The sequence below is a fragment of the Zootermopsis nevadensis genome, unplaced genomic scaffold (genome assembly GCF_977971745.1).
Source record: "Zootermopsis nevadensis isolate Lab colony 2312 unplaced genomic scaffold, Znev_1.0 Znev_ptg000028l, whole genome shotgun sequence".
In the NCBI taxonomy this organism is placed as follows: Eukaryota; Metazoa; Arthropoda; class Insecta; order Blattodea; family Termopsidae; genus Zootermopsis; species Zootermopsis nevadensis.
The window spans coordinates 7,309,339-7,319,018 of NW_028259160.1; the positions used below are offsets into that span (position 1 = coordinate 7,309,339).

The 9,680-nt window shown below is 35.4% G+C and overlaps 1 protein-coding gene across 1 annotated transcript; it reads left to right on the plus strand.

Annotated features, from left to right (window-relative positions):
* The first annotated feature begins 1,449 nt into the window (after positions 1-1,449).
* aln (divergent protein kinase domain 1C) lies at positions 1,450-6,585 on the plus strand. Its single transcript, XM_022082192.2, has 3 exons — positions 1,450-1,790; positions 2,404-3,252; positions 4,199-6,585. The coding sequence occupies exons 1-3, from the start codon at positions 1,638-1,640 to the stop codon at positions 4,430-4,432; spliced, it is 1,236 nt and encodes a 411-aa protein (XP_021937884.1). The 5' UTR covers positions 1,450-1,637; the 3' UTR covers positions 4,433-6,585.
* The last annotated feature ends 3,095 nt before the right edge of the window (positions 6,586-9,680 follow it).

The following is a 9,680-nucleotide window of genomic DNA, read 5'->3' on the forward strand; positions in this document are numbered from 1 at the left end:
ATAAACAAGTATAAGTGTCGGCGTAATGTGGGCGTAACCAGCAGACGACAATTTTGCGTAACACTACTCTCAGCGCCATGGAGAAATAGAGAACTAAATGCAGTGTGGCAGTCAAATCGCAATCATCGAATTCGATTTTCGTGGAACGAGACACAAGACTGTCAAAATGAAGACTTTGAAACCTGATATTATTATCCCGTAAAGTTCAACAAAACCAAAGCATGCGCTCTGCATATCTCATCCGCCTCCCCATCATTCTTCAACTGAACATTCTAATCAAACCGGCAAACAGAATAAATTCCACTAATTTTTATGTGTCTTAAAGCGTGGGCAAAACTAGAGTTTCAAGTTCCCTTTCCATTCAGGTCATGCATGTTTAACCATGTTATCGTGATATAAAAAATTGACAGTGGAACCACGGTTCTGGAGAATCTGACGTAAATACGTCTTTGTTTTTAAATTATCATCATCGGACTCTTTGAGCTTTAATGTCATCCATCTTGTTACTCTGCATAGTATGATGCAACACAAACGTAGCAGTAGCGTGTAGTGCGATGCGCCTTTATTTGTATAAATAAATGTTAGTAGAACCTAAACCATTTGTGGTTTGTAAAATCTGAAAACAGATATGGAAAGCTCAAGAGGTAATACGTATTTCGTGTGCAATATGTCCCGATCCATCTGTTACGGTTTTCGGGAGGCGGGCGCTCCAGATGCATTGGAAATTGTACACATTGGTACATTAAAATTACAATAAATGTATAAACGTTGTTTTTGCCGAATGACCCTTCCGTATAGACGTATTTACGTCAAAAGAAGACAAGCCTAATTCTCTTACACGAGTTCACAAATGCAGATGAAAACATTAAATGTGATGAACAATAATAATAAATAGGAATCCCTTACCTCAAACTTTGTTCACTTTGTAAGACACCAGGATGTCCACCGGCAATGATCAATTTAATCAAAACTAAAATGGAGAGAGTGGAGGGCAGTATCACAGATTTCTTAAAAATTCTTAAGATAAGTACTTGTGATATTCTAAAACGTTTTTAACAGCACAATATTATCTACGACGCATTTCTTCTACAAGCGATTCACAGCTCAGCTCTTTCCGCAATAACGAAAGCGGATTGTTGACAGCAGTAATGAAACACAACAATTCCGAATAAACAAAAGACACATCTTCGTAACGCTGTTTTTGCTGAATGGCCCTTCCGTATAGACGTATTTACGTCAAAAAACTCAATTACGACTTAAATATTATTCTAATACTCTGTATAAGGGATACCAGAACCCCAATTTCAAGCCATGACTGTGATTGCTTTTACCGCCAATGCATAAATCAACTGCAGCAAATCATAGGACTCAAATCCTACACAGCTTCAGAAATTTGTATATATCACTTCATCCTTATATTCTATTCTTACGTCGGAATTTAATGTAACGGTTGAGACACACATCAATACGTTCGCCATTTTATGTCTGAATACAGTTCACTAATTATTTATGATAATGGCAGCCAGAAGACGATTGTTATATACACATTAGATTATTCCAAAACATTTTATTTGTATTGAGATTGCTTTAACAGCTGCTGACAGTATTATGGCTGACATTTTTAAGAACCTAAAATAATGCTGCATCTGAGAAGAATACCAGGCATTCTTTACAAACGGCGGTATGTGACAGCAACTTTAATAATATTCTTACTAACGATCATATACTACCTTATACACTGGGGCATTATGTGTACTAACCTGGAGACTTGGCAACACGTCAGTCATCTGGTAAGTATTTTAGTCTAGTTATTATAACAGTTCTAGAATCCAAATCAAATAACGCCCTGCTGGAATAACTTTCCTCTTAGGGTTAGCATTACACAGTTAAATGTGTTAATATTTAAAGCGCAGATTATGCCAAAAAGCCCCCACGATGCGAAGTTCCATAACATCGTTTTAGTTCACACTGGTCCGTAATGGTCAGTCAAGTCACATCATGTAGGATTTGAGGTTGGAATATTATAATAAGGCTTATGCATTATGGCTGACATATGGGGCATGATGGATCAAGCCTTAATGTGGGAAAGAAGTCGCTCGATCTGAAACTTGTTACAAAAGTTCACCACCCTAATAAACACACGAAAACCCTCCTTGAGACATTTTTTAATATGTGTGTCAGGATAATGTAAAGATTACAACCCAGATGACAGCCATCTTCATACTCACTGCCATGAGAACCTCAAATCCTCCAGTAATGACCTCATGATTAAATGCACACTTCAAGACAAGAAACCTCTGAAAAAGAGGAGGCAGCGGCAAAAACCCACAACTGGGTTGTAAAGCCAAGAAACAACAATGACCACATGATTAATAAACCAAGTTTCACATATCCTTGTTGCAGTGCCGGCTCCACAGGAGGGGTGAAGCTATTGGCAGTCTCTGCAAACCACTGTGTGTTGACAAGCAGATTCATTCTTTGACTTGTCATGCATTTCATGCTGGCAAGGAAGCTGTCTTCTCTGCAAAGTGGGAAGGCACTCGAATGGTATTCAAAGCCTCAAGAAAAGCCAGTGGTGAAAACATGGACCCTGTTTATTGGCTTGACAGTGATGGGGCTAGACAGTATCCAACAGAGGATGAGTTTGATACAATGGTTCGTAATGTTGTGATATCAAAATTGAACCTTACTATTTCCAATAACCAGCTGAGTAGATTAAGCCGTCTTGGTTTCTCAAGAGCAAAGGAGAAGTCACTGATGCGACACATTGAGATGCAGAATTTATGGTTTCTGATTCAAGATAATGAATATTTGTGCTCCATTCTGTATGCAGACAGAGATATCTTCCCACAGCTGCTTGGTACTTGTGGCCCATTTTTTGCTGTTGAGTATGTAGACCCTGTAGAGATGTCTTCTGGTGTGATGTCAATGGGGGAAGGCCATGAGGAATGGGCCATGAGGCTCAAGCTTGCAGTTCTTATGATGGACCTACTGGACGAGTTAGAGACAAACCTTGCTGAACCTTTCCATTTATGTGATATCAAGATGAGCCACTTTGGTGTTACGAAGGGTGGGCAGCGTTTAAAATTTCTTGACCTTGATTCTGTCCTGCCACGAACAGTTGTTGGACATATGACTGCTGATAATAGTCATTGTACCCAACATGAAGACTGTGACTTCTTTGACTGTCGTTCTAAGTGCAATGCTGTTTCTTCTCGCTGTGATTCACCAGTTACAAATGACAATTTCCAGGTAAGAGACAGTCACTTAAACAGCATTCACAATGGGACTAAACAAGCCTTGTTAAACCATTCTCAGTATACCTAGGTCTACATAAAAGTGTGATGCCAGGTAAAATAAATAAAATTGTTTTAGTTGGAATTTTTCCAATTAAAGACTTCTTCTTCTTTGTGTTCTATAACTGTTGATCATTCTAGTCTCCTTCAAATTCCTTTTATTGCTCTTTAAATTACCAGTAACCTCCCTTGTTTTGTCTCATCCTTCTTTGCCTTCCAGATAAATTTACAAATACTTGACATCTGTCTCCTTATGAACCAGTTACAGAAGTTGCTCTAAACCCATTTTAATCTTTTGCTTTTAATACATTTTAAAAAGCATTATTACCCCTGTTTTTCAGAGTGAGAAAACAAGTTGTGATGTAAATAATGAGGTAGGGATTGCTGAAAAGGACAGAGAAGGAATGAAAACACAAATGTTATACCAGCAATGTTTTTAAATTTGTAATTGCAAAAAATTAACTATTAACTAACCAAAGAAAATCAACTAACTGCATGCTGTAGCCTCATGGAAATACTTTATCATATTGATTACAAAAGCCAGCCATTGGAGCCTATACTGAGCTGGTTCATTTGAATCCACATCCTCACTAAGATCCATACTGATGTCTTCTCAAGCAGGTTTTTCATCAAAAATGTCTATGCACTCCTGGTTATCTATTCATCATTTCCTTCATTTATTCACAATAACAGTGTTAAGTGAAGAATAGAAATTGTGATGCTCCATATTAAATATTATTGACTGTATGTTTTTACTTTTCACTTAGGTCCCAGTATTCTATTCTCAGCATTTATTTCTCAAACACCTTCAATCTCTATTCTTCCTTCATGTTTCCCACTCTTATAAAGCAAACAGACAAAATTCAGAACTTCAGACTGTTAATGCACATTCTTTTATGCAGGTGGTGTGTGAGAAGATCTTTCTGGGCTGGACTCTATCAGGAACAGTGATTGTACCAGGACTGCTTATGTCACAGCACACACCATCATCCCTGGCAGCCCTGCTCCGTCTTTGTGCAAATCCAGACACAGACTTCAACAGTCCAAGGGCTGCTGTTCCAGAAGACATCAGACATCGTCTGTATGCAACACTCACTGAAATGGAACAGACCCTAGCAAATGAAGTTCTTGTATGAAATCCTAGACAAATTAATTAGAAAACAGTGGAATGATTTTTATTGCAAGTTTCTTTTATTTATTTTTTAATAAGCATTTTATTTGTAAATAACCACTGAGATTTATATACAATGTTGTCATTAGATTAGAGTATATGCTACCAAAGAATTGTTTTTTTCATGATACCTAGTTAGAAAAAGATAAATAAAATATAAAGGTAACAATGCAAGGACTGATGCTTGCTTGTTATAACTGTGCATGTCAGATGGTATATGCAGTAATACTGTCCCTAGTGATCATTAAAATATGTTATGCAGTGCCTGAATGCATATACAGACATAATACAGTAAACAGCATGGTATATGAAGTCCATATACAATTAATATAAGTAAAAGTCACTCCTGTTCCTGAGTTGTACATCATGGAAGTGAAGATCTGAATGCTACATGGAGGTGAGTGATCAGATCGAACCTGCCATTGCTTTACTCCAGGGAGAGAGCTCTTGGTTGTGACTGGATAGGAGGTTGGACAGGTCCAAAAGAATGTCTGTACCAGAAACTGAACCCCAGTTGCCGAGCCTATAGCCAATCACTTTACTGAACCGTCACAGTTCATTATAAACTGAGGAAATTATTTAATTATGTTTATTTGATGTTAACCCCCACCTCCCCAATGACTAAGTGTAGCAGTGAGAATCATGGCTTAAGACAAGACATTTTGCTCAGGTAATGAAGGGATTGGAGGTGATTTGGCTTCAGACTATGTGTCCAATGTTATGTTTGTAAAATCACACCATTAATTTTCAGAAGCTTTTATTAAAATACAAGTCAAAATTGTTTTTTAATATATGTTACAAGACCTCAGTTGAGAACTGAAAAAAGTAGGTTCTCCTGGCATATAATTTGACAGTTGAGAAATTACTGAAAACTAAATCAGGATAATGCATTCCATGTATTGATCAAATACACATTTTCATAATGTTTCTGACTTCTGTATACAGCCAACACTTGTTGAGGATGGTTAGAATTTTGTGACCCTACCCCACATTACCTCAGTAATATCCTTCATTTTAGGTCTGTGACTTCAGTGGGGAAAATATGATAAACTCCACATGCAGGGTTTTGCTATGCAAAGTATAGGCTACATCTGAAGAATTTATGTGTAGAATCTAACAGACTACATATTATAGATGTTCATGTTGGTCTTCCACGTGGACTTGTAGGTAGACACCAGGAAACTGACACAGCTGGTAGCCCAAAAGAACTTTATTATGTCACAAAACTGACATCACTGCCATGAGAACCTCATACAGGTTTAACAAGGTCTTTCTTGGGCTGTTGACAGATATTCAAGTCATCAGTAAATTCCTTCTTGTCACAAAACTTGAAGGTTCATCACCATAATAACAAGAGCCCTGTAAGCTAAGTTTGGCATCACATCACTGTTACTTAACCTTTTTGCAAGTGAGTAATACATATACAGATGTATGAAATTATGAATTTTTGTAATAAGTACATGTGTTTACAAACCGAGATTTAAGATTCTCACAGCAGTTAATGTCAGTTGTGGTCTTCTGGGCTGTGACGCCATGACACATCACAACCCAGATCACGAATGACATGTGTATGAGGTTTTTCCTTATTAGAAACACGTGAGAGTCAGTGTCACATACTTTCTCTTGCCTTTATCAACCTTGCATGACTTTCCAGACTTTAAGGATTATTCATAAAAATAAAATATTTAAATGTAATTTAAATAGACTGAAATTATTTACCATAAATAAAACAAATAAATTACGCTAAGATCAGTTTCTGTAAGTAATACTCCAGCATGTCTTATAGGCATACTTTTGTAGCTGTGGTAGACATTTGAGATTATGTTATTTTACATATGTTGGAAATAAAATCATTTTCATTTTAAAATGTTTTCAGTTCTTTGTGCCTGGTGGTAACTATATATACCACATACTTTAACAATCAATAATTCTGCATTTTGCCCACAAAGTACATCACTTTCAAGTGATTCTTAGAATAAACTTATCACGTCTTTAAACATCAAGTAACCAGCCCTTGTAATGGTTATGTCAGTGTTTTCTTTTAAGTATGGAATGAATGTGTAAACATGAAGATTAGTTTTGGCTTCAGAGTATTAAACATTGTCTTATATGTGCAAATATGCAGTTATTTTTTAAATAAATATGCATGAGAGAAAATACCTCTTCCATTGTGTCCCTATACTTTATTTTCGATCACCAATGCAGTATGGGACAAAAGATAACCTTAAATTGTCATCAGATATGCTTTTTCCATCATCTTTCAGAGGTGCTTTATACTAACTTCAACTGTTTGACATCGCATGATGTGGCAGCAGCACCATATTTTAAGACACACACTTCAGACTGTCAGCAGCAACTTAAGTTTTGTATCTGGTCCACCACAAAGATTGTACCTGATGCTACAGTAATCATTGCATGTAAAAATAGCATTTCCTGTCATCAGGATACTACACAGCATGACAAAAGAATTGTTTTAGACACAATACATTAATGCATCACATGCATTTATCATACAGGAGATGACATCATTGATGAACAGAAGCTGTTATAGCTGACATCACTAGGGCCACAGGATTTGCATTCCCCATGATTTACATTGTTTCCAGTGAAAATAAAGGTTCTAACAAATTTAGTTGTCTTGGTAGGGTGGAGTGTAAAAATCTAAAGTTCAACCCTATCAGGAAGAAACTCTTATTTGTGCAAGCATCTATGACTGTGGCTAACCGTACTTTGAGAAAGTTCTTCCAAATAGATCTACCTATTGTACCTCGACAGACAGGAAAATCATGTAAAATCTGAGTCTGGATAACAAGTAATGTAGTCAAGATTCAAGTTGGGTATGTCCTGAATATAATTTCTTAATTGCTTGACAATTGTGGTGGTGGTGAAGTGAACTTAAGAGATTAGTTTTGATAAGTCACAGACAATAAAAGAAATGGTAAAAATGTGTACTTACTATAGAAAGCTGTTAGAACAATTTCTTGGGCATCTTTTCCATATACAACTTGTGCACTCCTTAAGAGCTTTTATCTATGAAGTCAACTGAACAGCACATGCACATTGCTGCAGACAACCAGACATGAGTATGTAGGACATGGTAGGCAAGACAGGAGGATCAGCACACAAGGGTATCTTTATAACATATCAACACATCTCTGCCAGTTTAAATAACCAGCACCTTGCAAAATATACACATACACAGATTTTTGTGAAGTAACAATTTTACATTTCATTCCAACTTATGAAGTTCTAATGACATAACTGCTGTGCCACTAGGAAGCATTTCTAAATCTTTGTGAATAAAACTATGCCATGTGTACATATACATTAAAGTAAGAAAACTGGAGGTGCTACAGAATATAACATTAATAATTAAAGCAACAGGAATGCAAATTCTAAGCATTCTTTGTTTTAGTGCATAAAATGAACACAATGAGAAAGTTGGGTACCTCCATGTTTCATCTCCCTAAACCACATAACAGCTATTGAATAAATTTTGTATTCTTGGATATACACTATAAATTGAATTGTTCACTTAAGTGTGGTCCACGGTGGTTCACATTAGCCCTATTTCACATATACCTCAAACTAAACTCTTATTGAATAAATACAAATAAAAAAGCTTGTTTTACAGACATAAAATATACACATCTCATTAAGTTCTACAGCTTTCATTTAAAACATGTTTACTGCTTAGTTTTGCTGTGACATGAAGAAAATTAAAATATATAATAAGATACAGGTCAATACACAAAACTATATTTGGTTGTTAAAATTTAAAATTTAAATGTTAAAATTTAAAATTTTAAATTAGCGCTATTCATCACTATAAGGATGTTACATTTGCGCGCTTTCATTCATTTCACAACATGTTTCGATGTAATACATCATCTTCAGGTGTTGTTTTTTTTATTTAAAACTATTTTATATTATAATGCATGCCTTTCAATAATTTATTATTGTATTATGTGTTTCGCTGGTCTTCTCGTTTTTCCCATCTTATGTTTGTTTTGAATTATGCTGTAAACAAATGTGATAAAATTTTTGGGAGTTATTCATTTTATATGCAAATAAGTTTGGAATATGAATTATATTGTAATAGTAAGAACTCAATAACATACCATAGGACGTGTTGTGTGGTGTATCACGTCTGCTCGGGTTGACTGTCTGTTCATGGACTGGTTTCGTGTATAGGAGCGGGTGGTATATATAGGTAGATGGGGTCATGTGCTTGAGTCAATGACTTGTACTGTGTTAAAAATCGGGTTGTTTAAATATAGGTTAGTGTCGTTTAAAGCAATATTTTGTTTATGTGTCCGTTGTATATGGTATTTTTCTATGGTTTCCCTATGGCGTTTATTTTGTACTATTTTTATAATATCTAAAGTTTGTTCTATTGCCCCATGTGTGTGTCCTGTGTTTAATATGTGTTTTGCGTAGGCGGAGTGATCCTTATTCTGTTTGATAGCTGTTATATGTTCTTTGTGCCTTTGTTTAAATGTGCGTCCAGTCCATGAACAGACAGTCAACCCGAGCAGACGTGATACACCACACAACACGTCCTATGGTATGTTATTGAGTTCTTACTATTACAATATAATTCATATTCCAAACTTATTTGCATATAAAATGAATAACTCCCAAATTTTTATCACATTTGTTTACAGCATAATTCAAAACAAACATAAGATGGGAAAAACGAGAAGACCAGCGAAACACATAATACAATAATAAATTATTGAAAGGCATGCATTATAATATAAAATAGTTTTAAATAAAAAAACAACACCTGAAGATGATGTATTACATCGAAACATGTTGTGAAATGAATGAAAGCGCGCAAATGTAACATCCTTATAGTGATGAATAGCGCTAATTTAAAATTTTAAATTTTAACAACCAAATATAGTTTTGTGTATTGACCTGTATCTTATTATATATTTTAATCCAAAACACAAACATGACGCATGTAAACCTTAAAAATGAAGAAAATTGCAGAGAAATAAGATTATTATGAAAACATGTTGCTATTCACCTTGAGACAGCTGCATATATGGCAGCAATGTGATGACATACTTCAGTTGTTTCCTTTTTGTATTATTGCATAATTTTAGTAGACACACATATATAAAACAAAGGACAGAAAATTGGAAATAAATATTAATCAAGGAAAGTTAAAATGGGGACATGGCTTCTAGATTATGTGCTAATAA

Excerpts from the sequence above, each read along its gene's own strand:
- aln (XM_022082192.2), top strand. The coding sequence starts at position 1,638 with ATGCTGCATCTGAGAAGAATACCAGGCATTCTTTACAAACGGCGGTAT. Across the intron at positions 1,791-2,403 it reads GGCAACACGTCAGTCATCTG|TGCCGGCTCCACAGGAGGGG; the intron begins GTAAGTATTTTA and ends TCCTTGTTGCAG. Across the intron at positions 3,253-4,198 it reads TTACAAATGACAATTTCCAG|GTGGTGTGTGAGAAGATCTT; the intron begins GTAAGAGACAGT and ends TCTTTTATGCAG.